At 37.6% G+C, this 25,302-nt stretch overlaps 2 protein-coding genes across 10 annotated transcripts in view; one reads left to right on the forward strand and one right to left on the reverse strand.

Moving 5' to 3' along the window:
* Tbca (Tubulin binding cofactor A) overlaps positions 1-6,344 on the reverse strand; it is a 10,517-nt gene extending 4,173 nt beyond the window's left edge. Inside the window, exons 1-2 of one of the 4 annotated variants that reach the window (XM_071684384.1) lie at positions 6,233-6,344; positions 1,952-2,089 (exon numbers count right to left, since the gene is read on the reverse strand). In XM_071684384.1, coding sequence (XP_071540485.1) covers positions 1,952-2,081 — 130 coding nt within the window. In that variant the 5' untranslated portion in view covers positions 2,082-2,089; positions 6,233-6,344. Of the gene's footprint in view, positions 1-1,951; positions 2,117-4,929; positions 5,107-6,232 lie in introns of those variants that run through there. The other 3 variants (XM_071684382.1, XM_071684381.1, XM_071684383.1) reach the window with 3 other exon arrangements.
* Positions 6,345-6,476: 132 nt separating this feature from the next.
* LOC139760785 (tubulin-specific chaperone C-like) overlaps positions 6,477-25,302 on the forward strand; it is a 32,704-nt gene continuing 13,878 nt past the window's right edge. Inside the window, exons 1-6 of one of the 6 annotated variants that reach the window (XM_071684375.1) lie at positions 6,477-6,631; positions 6,869-7,087; positions 11,053-11,190; positions 11,382-11,426; positions 13,645-13,817; positions 25,115-25,231. The gene's annotated coding sequence lies outside the window, so the exon portion shown is untranslated. Of the gene's footprint in view, positions 6,632-6,868; positions 7,088-8,469; positions 8,588-8,754; positions 8,896-11,052; positions 11,191-11,381; positions 11,427-13,644; positions 13,818-25,114; positions 25,232-25,302 lie in introns of those variants that run through there. The other 5 variants (XM_071684378.1, XM_071684380.1, XM_071684374.1 and 2 more) reach the window with 5 other exon arrangements.

Here is a 25,302-nt window from a genome sequence, read left to right on the forward strand (position 1 = left end):
ATTTACATAAGTGCAGCTATTACAGCAACCCAGAAGTCCTCCAGGGCGAACGGGATTTCACCAGCAAAGGCACCGTGCATGTGACATCTGCCACTGTAAACTGGCGTGGCGAATGGTGCCAAGAGAGCGCGAGTGCTCTCAGAGGGTTAGGGCTTTCCCTAACCTGGACCCACTCCCTTCAGAGGATGTAGTCCAAGAGCACAGGTTAATAGTCAGATGCTTGCCTTGTACATCTGGTGTCGGTCATCAGGCTGTGGTGCACTTGTGGTGGTCGGGACTTGGCTGTTCTCCTGAAGCTGCAAGAGCAGATACCAGCTCCTGAAGGTGGTTTGTCGTAGAGAGAAGCAGATGCCTCGGCAGGGATAGTCTGCTACTCCTGTTCAACAGGCTGCACGGGAAGGTGAGCGGTGCTTGGGGGGGGGGGTTACTTTGTTAGGTGAGTATATACTGAACCATCATCTGACTGCCACCTCTCTACTTACTTCACATTTGCTATCAGTGTTCAGATCTGCCATCTTCCTCTAGTGTGTCCATACACTCCTTCCTTCAAGCAACAACTTATTTCACTATCAACACTTAGAATAGCTTATTTAATAAGGTCCAAAAAATCAAGCACAGTAATTAGCCTTTCTTGCACCTCCCATTACTAATTGGGAATCTATGAAGAAATAGTAGCAGTGCAACTGAGTTTACTTCTACCAGTGGCCTGATAAGGGTGAGGCACTAAACAGTAAGAAGCAGACTTGGAGTCCACCAGTTATGGACACTATTGCTGTGGCCTACCCCTTGAGGAAGTTCCAGTTGGAAAAGGCATCAGAGACAGATAGAACATTGTTATATAAATTATGTCAACTCACTTTTCCATTAATATTCTCTACTTTTACATATAATTCTTTTATTCTATTTTGGAAACAGCAAATCTGAATGACCCATGCCTTTCAAAACCTTCTCCATCACTTCCCAGGGGACCTTTTAGTTAATTTCAGAATTATTCCAAGGCCATATAAGACATTAAGCTCACTTGTTTTTTACATATCCTTTACTTTTATTAGCATTTCATTCATTTTATAATCAAAAACAATAATTTTAGACCTTGCTCTTTCCCCATATTGCTAAAAACTTTCTGCATGTCATCTGGCATTTACAGGTTTATAAAGATACAAAAGTATATATGGTGGAATGTGGTTGATGGGTGTGCAAATGAGAGGATGTTGGATGAGAAGTCTTGAAAAAGGGATCTGGGCATGTCTGATCATTTGTTATTGGAGAAAACTGTGAAAGCTTATGGTGGCTTCATGAAAGGAGGAAATGGCATGGGTGATGAGGAGCTGAAAGTCAGTGGCTTTGGAAAAGAGGCCTGTGTGTAAAAATATACAAAGAAAGACTGAGTGACAAGTAGCATAAGATGAGAGTGAATGACACAAAGGGACTGGGTGCAAAATGGGAGGTATTTAAAGAAGCTGTGCTTACAAATGTGAGGAATGTGTGTGGAACATCAAAGGTGGGATATGGGTTTATGACAAAGGGTAGTCAGTGGTGATGCAAAGTTAAACTGCTAGCACATAATAAAAGGGAAATGTGTGAACAGTATATACACGAAAGAAGTGAAAATTAATAAAACAAAGACACTTTTCAAGAAAAAAGCTTGTGAATTATCATTTTATAGGTCTACTCATCTGCCTACATTTCTGCAACTTAAAATAACTGTTATCACTAAAAAACAATAATGCTCATATGGTAAGTCTTAAAATGTGCAAAAAATTCATCACTACTTATGAAGGTATACAGGAAATTTTGTTTTATCTAATCCAACATCCCCCTAAAAAATACCCCAGCCTAATCTTACAATGCACAGTAGTTTAAGTGCTATCTATGAAAAAAAAAAAAAAATCAAGAAAATGGATGAACAGCAAAGTGTAGGAACTTATTAGTAAAACCATAATCTACACACCTTCCTCTTGCATTTTCTTTATTTTATCTTGGATCTGTTCAGCCTCCTTCTCATAGCTGATCTTTTCCTTGCAACAACGTTTCAATACACCAGTCTTGATACGTAGCTGCTTGATTCGGGGATCAGCCATTATAACTTCTGTAGGAGTTATATATGCCAGATATTCTGTTAGAATGGAAATCTTGATACTTGTCTACTCTGTAGTCTTCATATTCATTGCAAACTACGATCAAATTATACAATAAGAAAAACACATCAATTCACATGTGAGAAAGACTAATCCACTTCAAATCATTGGCAACTTAAACTTTTTGCTAATAAATGCCAATCATAAGTACGAACCTTCAACTCTGCAACAACCCAAAGAATAACGCAATTGATGTGCGATGCATTACTTTACATTTCACAATAATTCACACAATGAATCGTGTGCAAACTGATCTTTAACCTAACCCAACATGCAGGGCATTGGGATCAATGTGCAACTACCACTAAACAAGTGGTGGCCCTTATGTCTATACAAGCTTCCTTTTCTGCAGCTTTTTCATCTTAACCATTAAACTGCTATCTCAGTCAGTTGACATAATACGTAGGAACCATCTGGTTAAAGTCACGAGGTTTACTTCCTACATTCATGGGAAGGTTTATCTATATTCATTAGAGTATTTCCTATGATTATGAAAAGAGTAATTTACAATAAATAAAATACTTTACGTTCATTAGAGTATACATCATGAATAATACTTGTCACGTACAATTGGATCAATACATTCTTTCCATAATAAAGGATTACAGCCAAGTATATGATCAAGAGTATACACACAAATTATTCTGATCTGTGGCTGCTTACCTTTTACAAAGATATTTTTTCATCATAATGCCATATCATGGATAAGCAAAATGTGGTTTAAGGGATAAATGGCAATGGGCTGAACCAGGGCATGTGAAGCAGCTGGAGTAAACCATGAAAAGGTCTGTGGTGCATGGCTGAGAGTAGGGAGCTGTGGTGTTGGTGCATTACACAAGACATTACACAAGACAGCTAGATAATGGATATGAGCAAAAGTGGCCTTTCTTTATCTGTTCCTAGCACTGCATCACTACCATGAAAAATGCCAATCAAGTATGAAATATATTTCATAAACCTAAAATAGTCTTGATACTATACGTGCCCAATTACAAAATCGGGAAAAACACTAGTTAACCTATGAATAATTCCCCCAGGATGCCCTTCTAGGAAGAGTCCTGGTGTTACCCAAGACCGTTTTCCACAGATTCCTGCTGCCTAAGGCTTTGCTACTTCCTGAAGCAGGGAAACGTGGACTCCTTTGGAGTGATAAAGTCTTTGACAAGACTGTACATCCAATGGTATAGCCTCACCAAAGGTAACTTTTTACTTATGGTGTGCCCTCATGCCCACCAAGTATGGTAACAACACTCATCCTTCTCCCATTTCAATATTGACCTGACTCACAAGATTTCTTGGACATCAAATACTCAAACGGTGAGCTCCTAATCAGAGTATTTTCACTACATTACAAAACATTCTAATTCTACTTAAATACAAACTACTACTTCCATTTTCAGCAAAATAAATAAAAGAAAGTTCTATGATTACTAAAATAAATATCTTTGAAATATATTTATCATGCTACTTAACATGACACATTTGCCGCCAGTAGTAATATTGCAAGTGAACCTGAAAACCTGTTGGTACAAAACTTATTACTGAATACCATTTAACACTTCTAATACTGGAAAATGAACAGATGATTTGGTAAAATACATCATTACCTATAATACAACATAAAGACTTAACTATATCTTGGGAAATCATAAGATAACACAACAGCAGGTGTACATCAAAAGATTGCAAAGTAACCATGTCATAAAAAGAAACTAAGCAAGGTATACAGTGAACTACTTTTATAGTATACGAGCAGTTGGTATGTAAATAACAAAAGAAGTGAGTGATATAGCACGAAAATAGTTTAAATTTTCAAAATGATAAAATGTTCAGCTTGAACTATGAAAATCTGTCTCTGGAGCAGTGTCCTAGAAAGAGTGCCAAACAGGCAGCAAATTTCCATTACCACTGGAGAGAAAAAAAGTTAAATCTCAGCTTTCTTGAGAAGTACGAGTGAGGTTTTCGCAGGTTCTGATGATTTCTTAAAATTTTTCACTTACCTTAATGCTCAATGACCCAAATTTTTCCAGATCATAACCTTCCCTGGTATCATTTATCTATTTCCATATATAAAAAATACATTCCAAATAATAGTCTTAATCATTTTACAACATAGACACTGATATGTGTATCTTTCAAATCCATAAACAAATCCTGTGGTGTCCCCAAACTCATACATTAACATATCACTGCCTCTATGTTTCACTTCCATTTCCTTTACACTGGAATCCTAGTATACATATATTTTGATAAAGTGAAACAAATCGTTTGATATTACTTTCCATGCAAATGAGTAAATATAGAAACAACTTTAGGATACATACTTTAAACAAATATGATCTGGTAAATTCTCTATATGCCTTCTTCCTCCAAACTAAACTGTCTGTGACAATTCTGAATTAAATCCTACAGTAAAATACAAAATATGACTACTTAAAAAATACTCAGAATCTTGCTTGCTAACATATATTCAACCGTGACGTTACATAATTTAATCAATACATTTTAGTCTCTAAAGCTTAAGAGCACTTCGTACCCTCAATATCGCAACAATATACGAAACAGTTGGAGTGCACGATAAATTGGCAGCTTTTTTGGCAAACATGAAATATGAAAGCCCACACTTCTGCTTTGTTCTTCAAAGATATCTCACACAATATGAGTAGGTTCTTCTTCTCATGCCAACTTACAACACTATTTGGCTGAAAATATCCTATAACAGCGTGTAAATCACATCAGCAAACGACTTAGGCTTTGAAAAATTCAAATTCTTGTAAGAACAACAGTTTACCTTAGGAAATCGTGTAGGTGAACAACATGTATGAACACTCACTCTGGCTGGCTCCTTGATTCGCTATCGGGAGGCTTCAACTCCCTCTTGAAGCTTGCTTCGTAACTCGCTACTCGTGAAGTCTTGAATCCCATTCGTATTATGAAACTTCGAACACTTCAAACCCTTTTCTTTCGGTCTCTGTTCCGATACGGTTCCGATATATCATCACCCAATCTAACTCCAGAGAGTCGCTGTTCGAACTTTTCGACCCTTGTCTTGGTTCCTTCAGTCTGTCACCCACCAGCTTGCTCGATTATTTGCTCACAAGACCTCGAACACTTTGAACCCATTTCTTTAAGTTACTTCAAGTCATCATGGATTTTTGAACAGCTAAAGGACTACATAGTATATTACTTGGAATGTGAATTTACGTTCACAAAATTTACATTGATTGTCAAGGGCGATAATCAAAGCCAAATGGAATTTCAATAAACATGATCCAGTTTAAACGTAATGGCCACCTACTAGAACCGCTGACATGCAATATATATATATATATATATATATATATATATATATATATATATATATATATATATATATATATATAACAGCCAGGATTCGAACCCAAGACCTAGTGGCTCTGCCGGACTAAGGGCATGAGGTTCTACCCTTTGTACATTGAGTGATGTCACATAGAAAGACTTCTCACCCCAAAAAATAATTTCCCTGCAACTAATTATGGAACAGCCTTGTGGCTACAGTAGCCCCATAAAGGGGGTCGTGAGGTCATGTATGATTTACATATATTGTTGTCTATTCACATCAAACTGGCTTCGAAATCAGGGGGGGTTTGATCATCTCAAATTTTAATAGGACCCACGGAAATTTGCCGACCAAGGGGGCTCAGGGTAAGTCCTGAAAAAAGACTATTTATATATAATCTATATTATTTTCAGTGTTGAAAACCATCAAGTTTTACATGAAGATTTCTAAATCAACCTTTAGTTTTGTTGTGAATTAGCGACAGCGAAAACTATATTTAGGATAAATGTTTCCCCGTTTGGACAAAATTTGATAAAAGTTTGGTAACCTCTTAAGTTAAGGAGCTAGCAGAGTTCACCCAAAATCTTAGACCTCTAATGGTTCACGTAAAATATGAACAAACAAAATCGTACCTACTTGAATAAGATTATGTGATGTTTACCTCAAGAGAGAAATAGGTCATCAAGCACTCGTGTATATACATACATATATATATATATATATATATATATATATATATATATATATATATATATATATATACATACCAACTCACCTGAAGAATGTCGGTGCCGTATCGATGGTCTGCAGCGATTGTAGTGGACATCATATGTTTGTTGCCGCCACTTTCTTTAAGCTAAAGTGCAGTTGTCAGGCCGTAATTTGTATTCAACAACGAATCAATACATGTGCAGTTTTGAAAAATAAAGGGAAAATTCTTATAAGGAAAAACATGCCTCTATTATATATACATTGTATTTAGTTTTTAAAGATTAACATGTGACACCAATGAACACTTGAACGGTGGTATGCAGTGAGTGTGTGTGTGTGTGTCAGTCAAACATTCCGAAAAAGACTATGTCATAATGCATGGTCATGAGTCACGGTAACTGATGGGTCAACCACCAGAACTATGAAGAAAGCTATTTAACGAGAACATCCATTTGTCCAGAAGGTAAGTTCTTGTTTATATCTCCATGAATCAGTACATCAGACAATAAGGTTAATGTCAAAAAGTTGCATTTCAGGTTGTCTCAGAAAAAGTAAAGATATGGATTTTATTTCATGAACTTAATGTCTACATCCCTCTAAATCATAGAGAAGAGGAAGCAGTAATAACTGAAATTGGAAAAAAAAGTTTTGATATCTCTTGAGAATCAAAGCCAATGTTTATTATGTTAATTCATTACAGCTCTGGCCGGCAGTAGATATGCATCTAATAACAGAAAAACCATGAGAAGAGAGTTTAGTGAGCGAAGATGCTTTGGAGATAGGTGACGACTAAAGTTCAGCACAAATCTTGAAAAAGGATGTCCAGAAAAGAGACATGAAACGTCACCACTCTGCGACATCCTTCATGGTGATCCAGAAGGAAATGGGAGTCGAAATATTTGAGAAAGTGAGAGTTTAGGTGAGTACTAATGATTGGAGATGGCAGAAGTGAGAACACTGGGGACAACAGTAGGTGGAGAGGTTAAAGTGGTCTCCAGTGTTAGGGATGGTCTGCACAAGGAATGCCTTCAAACGTAAAGTAGAATTTGACACGGAGACTAAATAGACGAGCAATGATGGAAGGCAGGCCAAAACACGCCTATAAAACTTCGCACATAAAACTCGAGGAGGGATGCCATCTGGGCCATACGTCTTCTCCACTTGAAGCTGGGAGAGTACTTGGAAGATCCGTCATGAAGATAATGTAAGAGACATCAAAGGTTTAGGGAAAGGAGATGGGGGTCAGAATATTAGAGGCATACTCATGTACAGTTGTACAAGAAGACAAGGTACTAAGGAGTTACATACCAAGGTTTATTTGCTTTGTAGCTTTTGTCTGCTCCGTATATATCACTCTGGGGGTATGATCTCCCCCTCCTGAAGGCACAGTGTAATTCTGGTTATTTGCTCTGTACATACTATCTCTACAATATTTCTGCATGTACACATCATCTACTCATATTCCTTCGGTCAACCCTATTACTATTTTCCGTTAACAATATTTCGTCTTGATTTCGAATGCCTAATGCGAAACGCTTATTAATATATAATTTTTGAAATCATGACTGTTCCTGTGTTGTCCGTATTTCAGGTATTTCTCGTTTTTAAAATTTTGAAACATTCAGCCATTATCGGACATCCAAGTATTTCTGGTCACTTAAAAGTCTTTTGTAATATTCTGATTTTAAATCGTTGGGTCCTGCTGATCTTTTATTCCTTAGTTATCCCGTCATTTCCCTTACAGATTATCACTGCTGAATCATGCATCTCTCCTTCTCTATTGAAAAAGCAATTTCTATTTCATCTTTTGAGTACCACAAGTTTGTATTTATAGGTAAGCGTCCTTCTTTATCCAGGCATTCTTTAGTATTCTGCCTCTTTGAATATCTTCCCATTTTCCTTAATAGCGGTCTGCTTGCTATATTCTTCTCTACATGAACATCGACCCCTTTTTCTCTCATGTTATTCTCTCAGGCTTCATTTCCACTAATTATATTTTCTACGCCTTCATTGGTCTTTCTTCGAGACATATCAAACGCTTACCTTTACGAATTCTTTTATTTATGGAAAACTTACTTGAAGAAGTCCCTGTGTATTGATTAACTTCATTAGGAAGTCATTTACTTCCTCATTAAATTTTTTGTCATCTTTTCTCATCGTAAAGATTGCAGTATCAACTACTTTTACAGTAATTTATTTTTCAAACAAAAGATATTAAACTTTCTTTTATGATTGTGGATGAGTTGTAATCATTAAAATGTAGTGTATGTCAAAGGTTTATGCTAAATGTTTCATTAAACCTTTCATTGGAAAATTTTGAGAATTAGTTTTATGCCTGCTGTCCCCTGGAGACCAGAGAATAACACATCTTACGTATGGTGAGAAACAAGATTTCCCCACACCTGCTGAAACTTCCATGGTTAGTTTGATTTTGGGCTTTTATAATTTAGAAATTGATTAGCGTTATTTTGTATATCGAGAGGAATGCTTTGTGGGCATATTTAAGTAATATAAGGTACAGATATATTTTTCCTATAACACAGATTTGACGAATTAGTTCGATTTCCATAGTCGTCCAGGCCAGTCCAGATTTCATTGGATCTTTTCATATTTGTTGGTGTGTTTTCAGTCTTAGTTCCACTTTGGTTTGGCTATACATTTGTCCAAAATGCACCTCATACTGGCTCAGATGAAAGACATATCGCCTATACCATCCACAAAAATGAGGTAAAATTGCAGAATGCATTAAAGTGAAATATAATTGTTTCTAGGATGGAACAGTTAATACACATCTCATGTGTTTAGATATCAAATGATATGAATAATATGTTATGTTGGTAAACTACCATTGTAGTGCTGCTGCTGTACCACCTTTGGAATGATTGGGTAAAAATCTCTTAAGTTCTTTATCGAAACAGATATATGAAATGGCTGCTTATGTAATTTATGATTACAGAAATACGTTTGGAGGACCAATTGAACTTGTCTTTCCTACACAGTTAGATAAGATGGTAGTGGTATATTATGGAACATATAATGTTTCATTGCAGGAAGACATCATTGCTACCAAATTCTTTCCCTTCAGTTTTATGTACTCAATGACAGACTGTTATACATATGAAACAATTGCAATTTCTTTCATTTGGCATCTGTGGAGCAACTTTTCATTTTTTTCTCCAAAGCATTTTTGTTTACAAGTGCTTCAGAGGTAAGATCCTTTTCTGGGTTTATTGATCTTGGTACCACCATTTTGGAGGCACAGCCTTTGCCTAAATATATTTACATTTTTTCTCTCTTCTTAACAACTATTCTTAATCTGGAGCATTTAGAAGTGAGGAATAATTTTTCTCTCTATGTTAATGCCAGTATGGGAACTTCAGTGTTATAGTAGATCTCGAAATGCCACCAGTATCAAGGCAATGTGGGCATTTTAAGAGCTTATAGCCACCATCTGACAGGTCAGAGGCCATCTGTTCCTTGCTTCATTGTTGCTTCATTGTTGTATAATCAAGTTAAAGCTACTTGCACATTAGCCTGATATGGATCTGCACTTGAGAAACCCCTATTGATTGGATTTAGAATTGATGATTGTTGTCTTACAACTAATAAACTACAGTGTTCATTTGATCCCAGATTCCAGCTTGCAAACTAATTGGTTTCTGAGGAAGGTTCTAGATATTTTAAAGCACAGCACCTTTGTAAACTGTTTTCTTGTTGCTGCCAAACTCCTCAAATCTCTGTTTATCATAGCTTTAGCTTTTAAGTCAAGAATGAGTGTAATTCATGCCATTTTCCAACCCAAGAACCTAATATTTCATACAGAATCTGACATCATTACTTTTTGATAGAAATGGGTGGAAATCATCATGATTGTTCTGTAGTCTCCTTGAAAGACTGTGTGGATTACACAGTCGTCTTTTCAGATCATCTTTTTTTATCTGCAGCTGGTTAGCTGAAAGCATTGCAATACATTTCAAACAATCTTGTTACACATACCCTTGGCCATTGATGAGAGAAAGGTGGCCTCCATTTTAATATAGCAGAGGAATCTGTTACTAGAGCATATTGTCAGAGAGTTGTGGACCTTTCCTATCACTGTTAACCACTGTTACCAGTTGTGCTGTTACTTTTGTCCATCAGTACCCATGTTGATATTCAGGACACTTTCCAATATGATTTTAGGGGTATACCAGTCACCAGTTGCTAACCATTTTTTTTATATCTATTGTGTGTTTGAGAAATTCCCTCTGACCTGAATTGAAGATTCAGCAGTGCTTTCATTTCCTTTGCTCATCATGTGTTAGGAAGAAAACAAGTTTTGAACTTTAGAAAAACTATTTCATCCTAGCCCAGAGATCACTGAGCAAGCCCTTTATTTTTCGTGTCTTTTCTTCCTCTGTCTCTACTCTTATGCTACCTGTTTTGTAGGTTAGGGTTTCTGGGAAAAAGTTTGTTTACTAGCATTCACTAAATGTGGAATTGATCGCATAACATTAAAGAATGTGACGGTGAAACAGTGGTTCAGACAAGATGATTTTCTTCTTTTTAAACTTGAAATGGGCTTACCAGGAGCTTAGTGTTGGGATTACGCCCATTATTCCCACAGAGGCACTCATATCCCTTGCACAGTGGCCGTCTGTGAAGGAAAAAATTGTTTTTAAGTTGAATGCTTGTCTTTATGTGCATTTGATGTAAATAGTGTTTTTGAAAATAGTAATCTAAACCCTAGTTGGGGTATCTTAGAATATTGTAAAGAATACTTTTCAGTCTTTTGAATGACTGTATTGTATTGGTTGTCATTATATTGTGAAAAAGCAGTTGGTTTACCTTGGGCTTTATAAAAAACTGATGAAATATATTTATGTATATATTTTTTGGTTTCAGGATGTCCTAGAATGAAAAGACGGCCACGTTCTCATTTATTTGACTTCATAAAAAAAAGTGCAGCTGTCTTATTGGCAGTGGAAGTAGGAGTCTTTGCTGGTGTTTACTACTTTTATCATCGTATGAATACTGACAGGGGTAAGTTGAGTTCTTTATACGATGCTGTTTTTCATTTTTCATTAGTGGTAATTTTATTTTATTTTTAATAGATATAATGAAACTGAAATTTGTAAACATTTTTAGGAATGTACTGTAAGATATCTGTACATATATTTATGTGAACATAATTAGTAAGGAAAATAATGAGTGTATTTTAATTACTCTTCCAGACTTCCGGTATTATATGAACAACAATTACAGATTTGGACTGGAAGGCAAGTATAAGTTGTCTGTCATATGTACATGAGATGTCAGTAATTCCTAGAGAATTTTATAATGATTCATCGTCACAATAAACTCTTACGGTTGGGAGATTGATGTTGCACATACAGAGATTGCTATTACACAAAAAAATCTTACTTTAAAAAGTTGGCTGTTCCTGGTGGAGCAGTATTTGAAAACATGTTGACATTCCACTGTCATTTAATGTTTAACTCTTAAGCTGATGGGATTATCATTGAATGATAAACAGTTCATTGCTAATATTCTCATTTGATGATTTAATGGTCCCTGTTCTCTTTTCAATCCCCAGCTAATGTTTGATGCTGCCATTTATCCATGTATGCCACTTGCAATCTCATACCATTGCTGGAATGAAAATCATGGAGTTACCCATTTATATCAACCTAAAGGTGTATGTGAGATGACAATATAGCCTTGCTAGAGGTGACTCTTTACTCGTAGTTTAACATCAGGAAGGCTTAGTACAGTTGGATGGTTGGTTTGGGTTTTAGGCGTTGCAACTGCCAAGGTCATTAAGGCCATCAACATCAGGCTACATCCATGAACCAAAAAGTTTTAACGACTGTCGTCGAGTGTTAAGAATAATTCTAAGACCTGTTGTATTCTCACATCGTAAGTGGCCCATGGGTCCCTGTGGCTTGAAGCTGCACTGCAATCAGTAGCAGAAAAATGGTGAACTCCTTTAGAGTAATAAGTTCTTTTTGATGAAATTGTATTCAGATGATGCAACCTCTCCGAAGGTGACTTTTTACTTGTAACTATAAGTAGATGGAATTCATGTAATTTCTTTTAGGATGGTCAATAGAATATGTAGGAGTACAGTTAAAGTTACAAGAAGGGGAGTTAGACTTAGCCCTTTCAGTGCAACATTCAGATATATTTGAATAAATTATTTTTCTTGTTTCTGTAATGTGGATTTACCCCATCTCATTCCCTTGCATTTCAAAAATTGTCTTCGTATAGTGCAAGATTTTCTATTAGTATGTAAGGACATCTTGTGTATTTGTTTTACTTAATCTTGCATGCTATATGTTTGTAGAATTACAAAGACAAGATACAATTCCTGTCAGTTTCAGTGGAGTGTGATGGAAATTGAATTTTGTTAAGGTTTATATTTTTTATGAAAAACTTTCCTTTTCCATACTCTTATTTGATATCAGGGTCTTTCTAGTATCATAATTATAAACGAAAATAATATTAGGTTAGAAAAAGGAAAATAGATACCAAATAAGGACTATTTTTTCATCAAATAACATTGTTTTGAAATACATAAAATTAATTATGCAGCAAAAGGGTTAAGAAAAGGTTTAGATGCAGTGGGATAACCAGTTAGGTGAATGGATATTTCAGGTGAGAATGCCTGAGGAATGATTTCAAATTAAATACAGTGAGAGTATTTCAAATGTAGAAGTAACATGAACGGGGATATTGGTCTCGCTTGAGAAATAAGTTCAATATTCTAAAAGGAAAAGTGCATAGCATTTATTTAGTGTGGAAGTTCATATTTCAATTTAGCTTACTGGACTTAGGTTGCAGATGTTCAGAATTGTGTTAAGAGGCTGTATGTACTTGACCCCACTCTTGGAACTTGAAATTGATTTGATGATTTTTTTGTCAGTTGCTAACATAGCCTTATGATAATTATTTTTCTCTTGATATCATGTGTGCTATTTTGTGCATTTAAAGTAAGCTAGTGCATTCACAGTCTTTTCAGGAATTTTTGGTTACAGATTGTCTGCATGTGACTAGGTGGGAGTATATGATGAAGTTAAAAACATTTTACCTTTGGTGAAATGATAACAGGTACCAGTTGCCTGAGTTAGTACAAATGATATGTATGATAACAATGTTTACTGTTGATTATTCACAGAGGAGAGTAGAAGTAATAAAGCAGGAAAAGGTAAAATAAAACTATACATTAATGGAATTTGTTTTAGATGTAGTGCATGAGAAGAATGTGAAATTTACGGTGTGATCTTAGAGAGAAGTATTTTGTTGGTAAAAGATACTGCAGGGCATATGTGATGATAGGAAAGAACATTTAGTGGGAGACTGGACACAGTCTTGGCTTTTCTGAAATACTTACAACAACAACAACAACAAAAGCCCATAAATCAACTTCCAAAATATATACTGTATTTTGAATGTTTTGAATTTCATGGAAAATGTAATGGCTGTGCTTTTTCACAGTATTTTACAGTGTTGGTGAATTTTTCAATGAACATGATCAGACAAGACGCTTAGATCAACGTGTTTGGTCCTCACAGTTTCCTGTAAGTGAAGCCAAGCAGGAAGACTCAGATAGGAATCAATAAGGACAGCATCAGTGAATGAAAAATATAGTTAAAAACACTTCTTGAAAAGTAAGTTTCATTTAAAGCCTCTAACCTTTCTCTGTAACTTGGTTTCCTTACTATTTTTCAAGATTTTCTTTGTAACCTTTTATGAGATCTTTTTGCTTCATAAGTCTGATATCCAAACTTTAGAGTTTTACTTTGATTTAGGTATATAATATACTGTATATAGTGTACTGAATGTATCTTTAGGTATATATTAAATGCAATTTTTCTTTTAACCAGCAGATAATTTGCATTTTTAACAATTCTCATAATACACTAAATGTGATTAGTTCACTAGCAACTACCAGGCTTCTGTGCATCTAAGATTCTGTTATGGAGCAAATCCATGGTGAATGGCTTAGTACTTTGTTAATCCCCACATCCTTTTCACACAGAGATTCAAGTAATTTGTTTTCTGGAGGATTATAGCTATGTTTAGGCCTTTTACTCTGCGTACCTTCATTATGGTTGGGTTGCATTTCACCATCCATGTATTTAGCTATCTCTGGAAGTTGTTTAAGTACTCTTGTAAGTTTAGGTAATTCTTATCTTTCCTTCATGGTTACTTAGAAATGAATCCAGTCCAAGCAAATCATTTACATAGACCATGAGTAAAAGTGGCCCTTGACCAATCCTTGTAGTATGCCACTGGTTACTCAAGCCCATATTGTAAGCATATTTCTGACATGCATTATCCCATCTATCCCTGTTCAGAAAATTTTCAACTTTCTGGAGAAATCTTTATTCCTGCTTGAAAATCCAAATTCTTAATCAGTGTGGGATTTTAGATGCTGTCCAGCAGGTTATGAACATGTATCACTCAGTCTTGGGAGTCTAATTACATACTATCTTTCCTTTGAATGCTTTCTGCTTCTCACTAGGTATTTTCTTGTTTTAAAGTAATCATCCATTTGCTTTTTATTATTTCTTTATTTCACAGACCACACATAAGAGGGAATAGTTTGCTCTTGAGTGCAGAATTTCAGTCTCCTTTCATGGTAATAGGTACAGAATTTGCTCTTCTTTCTTAGCACGAATCTTCTTGTGATTTTTGCACATCCCTGACTAAACTGAGATTGTATGGCCTTTACTTCTGCCTTCAAAAGCCTGATTATATCATTGCTCTCCAAGTCTTCTATCCTATTCCATCTTATTAATGTTGATTTATATTTCTAATGACAATAAGATATATCAACATGCTGTCAATAGATTGAACCATGGCATGTGAAGCACCCAGGGGAAACCGTGGAAGGGTCTGTGGGGCCTTGTTGTGGATAGGGGGCTGTGGTTTTGCCGCATTACATATGACAGCTAAAGAATAGGTGTTGGTGAATGCAACCTTGTCCTTCCCTGGTACTATGTCACTAACATGGGGAATTGTGATCAGTTATAAGAAGATATACATTATCTTGGAAACCCTTTTTTGTACAAATAGGTATATTTGCCTCCAACCTTTTGTTCAGATGCCAAAGATTCTTTTCTTCTGAGCAGGTTCTCCACACATGACTTATTGAATGTTGTTTGGAGTACTGCTGTCAGAGTTAGGTAGGCTCCAGCTTCTCATGCTTCAGCAAAGAAATTGATTCTTAAACAGTCTGAAGTATCAGTTACTCCAAAATTACTTAAATCTTGGCCTACCTTGCTTTTGCACTCTGTTTTTTCTCATGATTTCTTACTGGTTTATGCCTCCTCCTTGGCTTGACTGAGTAGTGTTCTTTAGGTCACTGTCACATAATTGACCACACATGTGGGCTATTGTGATACCTACCTGTTTCACTTTGAAACTGTGCCTTGTCTTTTTTAGGTACCATCACTTTTAAAAAGAAAATTTCCTGTTCCTTCAAATATTGTTAAACTTTAAGCCATCTTGGAGCCCTTAAACAAAGCTTTTGTTTGGAAAGGAACTCTGTCAGTTATATTTCCTTACTTTTTAAATCTAGGGGGAAGTCTTTTTCCCTTTTTCTTGGTGTTTTTAGGGTAAGAAAAAAGGTAATTTCAAGAATTTAAAAACTTTTTTTTTTATTAACCTGTGATGTTTGGGGAAAACCCACAATTTTATCTTTTTTAAGCTACAAGTTAAAAGGTTTATTTTTTAAAATGGGAGCCCTTTTTTTTTTGGTTTTTAGGTTTTAAAATGTTTTCAAAAAGATTAAAAACCAGGGTGAATGGATTTTTAAAATTTTTGCTCTTTGGGTTTTGCTTATTTTTGATTTTTGAAAAAAAATTTTTTCCGGAAAAAAATTTTTTGGGTTTGTGAGCTTCTCTTTTTTAGTTTTTTCGGGGGAAATTTGGTGATAGCCATTTTGTAAAAACCCCAAAAAGGTTTTTTCCCTTTAAAAGTATCCACAATTTTCCTTCCCTTTTTATTTGAAAGGGTTTTAAAAATTTAAAAAGTGGGTTGGGCTTTCCCGGGAAAGGAAGAAAAATTTTTTGCGGGTTTATTTTTAAAAAGAAATTGGGTTTTAAGTATTTTAAACCACAAAAATTGTTTCATAGGGGGCTTTTTTTTGGGGGTTTGGGGGGGAGGGTATTGTGAAGTAAGAGTTTGGGGAAAAGTTGGTTTAAAATGAAAAAAAATTTTTAAATTGCAAAAAAAATTGGAAAGGGCCGGGGGGAAAAAATTTTTAATTTTGAAGAATTACTTGTTTTGTTTGGTTGGAAAAATTTTCTTTTAAATAAAAAAAAAAAATCTTAAGCTTAAAAAATTTTTGAATTGCCCTTTGGTTACAGGGGGGGAAAAAAATTTTGGAGTTTTTGAAATTTTAAGGGGGTTTGCTGGGGGTTTTTTTTAAAGAGAGGTTGGGGAAGTTGGGGTTTCAGAAGTGGAGAGGTGTTGGATGGGTGTTTGTTTAAAGAATGAGTGAAAAAATACTTAAAAAAAGCAAATGGTTTGTATTTTCATTTATGGATCTGGGGGAAGGCAAAATGTTTGAGTTGATAGAGTTTGCTCTGTGGAAGGTTTTAAAGAATATAGGGTTTGTGGGTGGCAAGTTGTTAGAAGCAGTGAAAAGTTTTTATCGAGGATGTAAGGCATGTGTACGTGTGGGAAAAGGAAGGAAAGTATTGGTTCTCAGTTTTTTGTAGGTTTGGGGCAGGGGGGGTGTAAAGTCTCCAGGGGTTGGGTTTTTTTTGTTTATGGAGGGGGGTTTTTTGGGAGGTGAATGCAAGATTTTTGGGGAAAAGAGGGGCAAGTAGAAGTCTGTTGTGGATGAGAGACTTTGGGAAGTGAGTCAGTTGTTGTTTGCGATGATACAGCGTGGGGGCTGATTTTATGTGAAAACTGCAGAAGCTGGTGACTGAGTTTTTGGGAAAATGTGGAAAGAAGAAAATTTAAAAGTAAATGTGAAAAAGAACAAAAGGGTTTTTAGGTTCCGTAGGGTTGAAGGGCAAGTAAAATTTGGGGGTAAGTTTAAATGGAGAAAAACTGGGGGGAAGGGAAAATGTTTTAGATATTGGGAAATGGACTTGGGAGCTTTGGGAAACCCTGGAAGGGAAAATGAATAAGGGTTTGGGGGGGGGGGGGAAAATTTGGGAGCTTTAAGAATGTTTGGGAAGGGGAAAAATTAAACTCGGAAAGCAAAAATGGGGATGTTTTAAAAGGGTTTGTGGGTTCCCAAAAATTTTTATGGTTGGAAAGGATGGGGTTTGGGTAGGTTGTCGAGGAAGGGGGGATGTGTTTGGGAAAAGAAATGTTTTAGGAAAAAATTTTGGTGGGAGGTGGTTTGATCGGTAAGTAACGTAAGGGGAAGAGAGATGTGTGGAAAAAAAAAGAGGTGGTTGAGAGAGCAGAAGAGGGTGTTTTGAAATGGGTTTTTACATTTTTGAGAATGAGTGAGGAAAAATTGACCAAAAAGGGTATAATTTTTCGGGGGTGGGGGAACCAAGAAGTGGGAGACCAAATTTGGGGGTGGAAAAAGGGGTGAAAAAGATTTTGAGTGACGGGGCTGAACATGAGGGGGTTTAAAGGCCCCGGGAAAGGAAAAAGAGTGAAATTTGGGTCGATGTGGTATACCGGGGTTGACGTGTGTTAGGGGATTGAATCAGGGCATGTGAAAGGGCCCGGGGGAAACCCTGGAAAACTGGTGGGGCCTGGATGTGGGGAAAGGGGGCTGTGGTTTTGGGCATTAATGGGGATGACAGCTAGAGACTGAGTGTGAAAAAATGAGGCCCCTTTTTTTCTTTTTTCCCGGGGGTACCCCGAACCCGGGGGGAGGGGGTGGTTTCCCTTTTGGGGGGGGGTGGCCCGGGGTGGAATTTGGGGGAACAAATATGGGAATTTTTCTGGTTTTTTATGTGTTGGTTTTGTATATATTAAAAATTTTAATTATGTTTTGGTTGATTTTTGTATGTTGGGATAAAACTGTGTATGGGGGTGGGTTTGGGGCCTTTCTTTTGTTTTTTCCTTTTGGGTACCTTGCAAAAGGGGGGGGAAAGGGGGCAAACAAAAAATTAAAAATTAAAAAAATGAATAGAACATTTTGATGGCCTTTTTTAAATTTTGAAAACCGGACAAAAAAATGAAGAATCTTTTTTTGGGGTAAACCCAATGGAAAAGGTTTTTTCTGGGCTTTTAATTTTGGGAAAGGGAAAACCGGGGTTTTGGGATTAAGGCAAGAAAGGGGGGGAAAATTTAAAATGGAAAAAATGGGGGGGGTTTTTTTTTCCCAGTGGGCTTTCCCCGGAAAACCTTTAAAGGGGGGAAAGGGGGGGGGGCCAAAGGTTTTGGGGGGAAAAAGGGGGGGCCAATTGGGAAAAAATAGGGGGAAAAACAGTGTTAAAATTTGGTTTTGGGATGGGTATTATTTTGGGTTTTTCTAAGGGGGTGTGTAAAAAAATTTAAAAATATTGGGGTAATTTGAGAAGTAAAAAGGGGAAGGAAATTTGCGGGGTGGTTGGGGGGGGGTGTGTTTTTTTACATTTGGGTGATGGGTGGGTTTGGGCCCCCGGGGGGTTTTTGATACCTGCGAATGGGAGAAAACGGGTTAAAACCCAATTAAAAAAAAACTTTTTAACAAACTTTGGGGTTTTCATTGGAGGTGAACCCTTTAAAATAAATTTTAGTGGGGGCACCGGGTGGAACCTTCCCGGATAATTTCATTGGGAAAGGGGGGGGTTATGGTTTCCGGGCGGGAAATTTTTTGGCCCCTTTTTACCGAAAATCATTTTAAATTTAAGAAACCTTTTTTTTTTTACACATGAAATGACACCCCCCTCCCCCCGCACGTGTGCGAGGTAGCGCTAGGAAAAGACAAGGCCACATTCGTTCACACTCAGTCTCTAGCTGTCATATGTAATATATCGAAACCACAGCTCCCTTTCCACATCCAGGCCCCACAAAACTTTCCATGGTTTACCCCAGACGCTTCACATGCCCTACTTCAATCCATTGACAGCACGTTGACCCCGGTATACCACATCGATACAATTCACTCTTTTTCTTGCATACCTTTCACCCTCCTGCATGTTCAGGCCCTGATTGCCCAAAATCTTTTTCTCTCCATCCTTTCACCTCCAGTTTGGTCTTCCACTTCTCCTCGTTCCCTCCACCTCTAACACATATATCCTTTTTGTCAATCTTTCCTCACTCATTCTCTCCATGTGACCAAACCATTTTAGTACACCCTCTTCTGCTCCCTCAACCACACTCTTTTTATTACCACACATCTCTCTTACCCTTTCATTACTTAATCAAACCATCTTGCACCACATATTGTCCTGGAACATCTCACTTCCAACACATCCACCCTCCTTCGCACGACCCTATCTACAGCCCTCGCCTCGCAACCATACAACATTGTTGAAACCACTATTCCTTCAAACGTACCCATTTTTACTTTCCGAGATAATGTTCTCGCCTTCCACACATTCTTCAACTCTCCCAGCACTTTTGCCCCCTCCCCCACCCTGTGACTCACTTCCACTTTCATGGTTCCATGCACTCCCAGATATCTAAAACACTTCTTTCCTCCAGTTTTTCTCCTTTCAAACTTACCTCCCAATATACATGTCCCTCAACCCAACTGAACCTAATGACCTTGCTCTTATCCACATTTACTCTCAGCTTTCTTCTTTCACACACTTTACCAAACTCAGTCACCAGCTTCTGTAGTTTCTCACACGAATCAGCCACCAGTGCTGTATCATCAGCGAACAACAACTGGCTCACTTCCCAAGCCCTCTCATCCACAACAGACGGCATACTTGCCTTTCTCTCCAAAACTCTTGCATTTACCTCCCTAACAACCCCATCCATAAATAAATTAAACAACCATGGAGACATTACTGCAAAGCTTTCACTACCTCTGTTTACCAAATCATTCTCCTTGACCCTCTCACTTCGCACACCACCTCAACCATAACACCCTATATATGCCACTCTATCATCTAACACATCCAACAAACCTTCAAAATACTCACTCCATCTTCTCACATCACCACTTCTTGTTTTTACCTCCCCAGTAGCCCCCTTCACTGATGTTCCCACTTGTTCTCTTGTCTTACACACTTTATTTACCTCCTTCCAAAACATCTTTTTATTCTCCCTAGAATTTAATGATACTCTCTCACACCAACTCTCATTTGCCCTCTTTTTCACCTCTTGCACCTTTCCCTTGACCTCCTGCCTCTTTCTTTTATACACCACCCAGTCTTTTGTACTATTTCCCTGCAAAAAATCATCCTAATGCCACTCTCTTCTCTTTCACTAATAATCTTACTTCTTCAGCCCACCACTCACTACCTTTTCTAATCTGCCCACCTCCCACGCTTCTCATGCCACATGCATCTTTTGCGCAAGCCATCACTGCTTCCTTAAATACATCCCATTCCTCCGCACACCCCTTACTTCCTTTGCTCTCACCTTTTTCCATTCTGCACTTAGTCTCTCCTGTTACTTCCTCACACAAGTCTCCTTCCCAAGCTTACTTACAGTGCAGTTTGTGCAGGCACATTCCATTGATTCTGATCTTTGATCCAGACATTCATCATTTGTGCCATGTTCTCCATGAATTCATGCATGCTAGATCATCATACCATTGAAAGTGTCACATATGAGGCATACTTCTTCACGTTATCTGCATATTCATGACTTGTTCCTTCTGAATTGTGTGCAAGTGAAGAACTTTGGCTTCAAGACCATGATCAGGATCAAAATGTCACAGAAGTCCAACTTTATCTTCAAGCTGATGCTCTTCCATCACTTCTTTCCACAAGCAAAGACCTAATTTAGGCACCTATAACTCATCCATGAGTTGAAGGTGTTTGAGGAGGTTATATGCAATATTACATTAGAACGCTATATATTTATTTATATATTTGTTTCTTTCTCTGTTTCTTCTTTTGGAAAAAAAAAAAATGAGGGGAGGATTTCCAGTCTCCCGCTCCCTTCCCTTTTAGTTGCCTTCTACGACACGCAGGGAATACGTGGGAAGTATTCTTTCTCCCCTATCCCCAGGTGAGGATATTCCCTTAAAGGCCCAGTCCTCATCCTCTGTTCTTAACGCTACCTCGCTAATGCGGGAAATGGCGATTATAAAAAAAAGAAAAAAAAATATTTATTTTGCTTTGTCGCTGTCTCCCACGATTACGAAGTAGCGCAAGGAAACAGACGAAAGAAATGGCACAACCCTCCCCCATACACAATGTACACACAGACACGCCCACACACGCAAATATACATACCTATACATCTCAATGTACACATATATATACACACACAGACACATACATATATACCCATGCACACAATTCACACTGCCTGCCCCTATTCATTCCCATCGCCACCTCGCCACACATGGAATACCATCCCCCTCTCCCTCATGTGTGCGAGGTAGCACTAGGAAAAGACAACAAAGGCCCCATTCGTTCACACTCAGTCTCCAGCTGTCACGCAATAATGCCTGAAACCACAGCTCCCTTTCCACATCCAGGCCCCACACAACTTTCCATGGTTTACCCCAGACGCTTCACATGCCCTGATTCAATCCACTGACAGCACTTCAACCCCGGTATACCACATCGATCCAATTCACTCTATTCCTTGCCCGCCTTTCACCCTCCTGCATGTTCTGGCCCTGATCACTCTAAATCTCTTTCACTCCATCTTTCCACCTCCAATTTGGTCTCCCACTTCTCCTCGTTCCCTCCACCTCCAACACATATATCCTCTTGGTCAATCTTTCCTCACTCATTCTCTCCATGTGCCCAAACCATTTCAAAACACCCTCTTCTGCTCTCTCAACCACACTCTTTTTATTTCCACACATCTCTCTTACCCTTACATTACTTACTCGATCAAACCACCTCACACCACACATTGTCCTCAAACATCTCATTTCCAGCACATCCACCCTCCTGTGCACAACTCTATCCATAGCCCACGCCTCGCAACCATACAACATTGTTGGAACCACTATTCCTTCAAACATACCCATTTTTGCTTTCTGAGATAATGTTCTCGACTTCCACACATTCTTCAAGGCTCCCAGGATTTTCGCCCCCTCCCCCAACCTATGATTCACTTCCGTTTCCATGGTTCCATCCACTGCCAGATCCACTCCCAGATATCTAAAACACTTTACTTCCTCCAGTTTTTCTCCATTCAAACTTACCTCCCAATTGAGTTGACCCTCAACCCTACTGTACCTAATAACCTTGCTCTTATTCACATTTAACTTTCTTATTTCACACACTTTACCAAACTCAGTCACCAGCTTCTGCAGTTTCTCACATGAATCAGCCACCAGCGCTGTATCATCAGCGAACAACAACTGACTCACTTCCCAAGCTCTCTCATCTCCAACAGACTTCATACTTGCCCCTCTTTCCAAAACTCTTGCATTCACCTCCCTAACAACCCCATCCATAAACAAATTAAATAACCATGGAGACATCACACACCCCTGCCGCAAACCTACATTCACTGAGAACCAATCACTTTCCTCTCTTCCTACACGTACACATGCCTTACATCCTCGATAAAAACTTTTCACTGCTTCTAACAACTTGCCTCCCACACCATATATTCTTAATACCTTCCACAGAGCATCTCTATCAACTCTATCATATGCCTTCTCCAGATCCATAAATGCTACATACAAATCCATTTGCTTTTCTAAGTATTTCTCACATACATTCTTCAAAGCAAACACCTGATCCACACATCCTCTACCACTTCTGAAACCACACTGCTCTTCCCCAATCTGATGCTCTGTACATGCCTTCACCCTCTCAGTCAATACCCTCCCATATAATTTACCAGGAATACTCAAAAAACTTATACCTCTGTAATTTGAGCACTCACTTTTATCCCCTTTGCCTTTGTACAATGGCACTATGCACGCATTCCGCCAATCCTCAGGCACCTCACCATGAGTCATACATACATTAAATAACCTTACCAACCAGTCAACAATACAGTCACCCCCTTTTTTGATAAATTCCACTGCAATACCATCCAAACCTGCTGCCTTGCCGGCTTTCATCTTCCGCAAAGCTTTTACTACCTCTTCTCTGTTTACCAAATCATTTTCCCTAACCCTCTCACTTTGCACACCACCTCGACCAAAACACCCTATATCTGCCACTCTATCATCAAACACATTCAACAAACCTTCAAAATACTCACTCCATCTCCTCACATCACCACTACTTGTTATCACCTCCCCATCTGCGCCCTTCACTGAAGTTCCCAGTGCAATATTACATTAGAACGCTATGTGCTAGACCTGTCTTTCAGCAAAATGTTAGGAGCAGTAGGTTGGAACTTTCAGGCAGGGACATTAGGTAGAAATAATCAGTAGGAATATTAGGTAGGAGCCTCTGCAAACACTGCTAGAGTTGCTCTCTTCCGATGGCTTGTTCAGGATGAGGCACCAAAGGACAAGAAGTGGCACTGAAGTTCACTATTTATGTAGACTTTATTGCTGTGGCCATCCCCTTGAGGGTGTTCCAATTGGGAATAGGTGTCAGAGATATAGATGGATAGAAAACATAAGAATGTGGGTTGTTTGATCTCTCTAAATCACATGTTGGACTGACTGCTCAGTGGACACTGTTCTTACTAAACAACTGATTGCTTGCAAGAGCAGTCATTCATTATTACTGTGAATGGTTTTTGCAACTTTTTCTGTGTCTGTGGTATTTTATTTAGTTTAACATGGAGACTATAAGGGAAACAACAGATTGCACTGATTAAGTGTACAGTAATCCTTTTTTAGCATCATGCAAATTTCATACTTTTTTTGCTTTTTGTGTTTGACTTGAACTTATTTCTTATGAAAGAGAGAGAGCATACTTATAAATATATACACTGAGTAGATCTGATTGCAATCTCCAAGTCACTGACACTGTTTGATAACATTATTATTCATTAGTTTGTTGATAGTATAGAGAATTGATGAAGAGTGCTTGAAATTTAGGTAAGGAACATTTGAGGAAATTTAATCATAATCTACTAACAGCGTGATGGATTGATGGAACAGACTAACTGAAGAAAGGTTGAATTCAGGAAGAGTTTATAGGTTGAAGAAAGTGCAAGATTATTAAGAATGCTAAAGAGATTGGGCTGCATTAGTTTAATTCCTCTTCCTAATGCATCAAATATGTACTACAATCACAATGATGTAGTATATATGCATACTCACACTTATGTATGCATATATTGTTCATGCATGCCCAAATTTAAATTCTCATACAGTATGAGAGCACTTTACTTGAGATGGATCTTTACATCCAGATGCATTACTTTTGGTTAGTCTCTTGTTTATGTACATGGATTTTTTTTATTTGTCATACCCTCTCCCGCAGGTCAAGGATATGTATTCATTGACATGAAGTGCGGAAACATCTGAATTTTGTTCATGTGTCACTTGAATACATTAGACTTTGGTTAAGGATTGGAATGAGTGAATAGAGAGATTGTATGCACCTGATACACCTCATGGTAATAGGGTTAGAGTTTGTGGTGACAAATAGATAAATACACAATAATAGGTAATACTTTGATCATCTGTTGTTACCAGATGGCAAGACTACTAACTTTTTTCATAGCTCTTTTCCACAAATCTGTATTTTACCAGTATTCATGTCCCATTTATGAAAAAGCCTGTTGTAGTTAAACTTCTGCAATTAACGAACTTGCCATCTCTCACTTAGGAAGTGCTATTGTTTGATTTTTTAGTTTAGACTTTTGTTATTGGAGTAAAATAGACCAAAAATTTCAAAATCCTTGCTGTTAATATAAAAACTGAAATATTTGATTGCATGTTTTTTATTTAATTATTTTCATTTTGTAATTAAAGCAAAATTGGTGTATTGTTCAGCTTGCAGCAGTGGTAACCATGGCAGCTCTGAAGAGCATATACTACCTGGGGGGGTACTCCATTGGAGGATATTTTCTGATGAAGCTTATTGTACGTGATCCTGAGACGCTTCGCAAGGTTAGGCTGTTTGCCACTTTTTTGTGGAATTCTCTCCGTAGTTCATAGAATTTTGCTAAATACAATGAAGG

Source organism: Panulirus ornatus, chromosome 38 (assembly GCF_036320965.1).
Source record: "Panulirus ornatus isolate Po-2019 chromosome 38, ASM3632096v1, whole genome shotgun sequence".
Classification (NCBI taxonomy): Eukaryota; Metazoa; Arthropoda; class Malacostraca; order Decapoda; family Palinuridae; genus Panulirus; species Panulirus ornatus.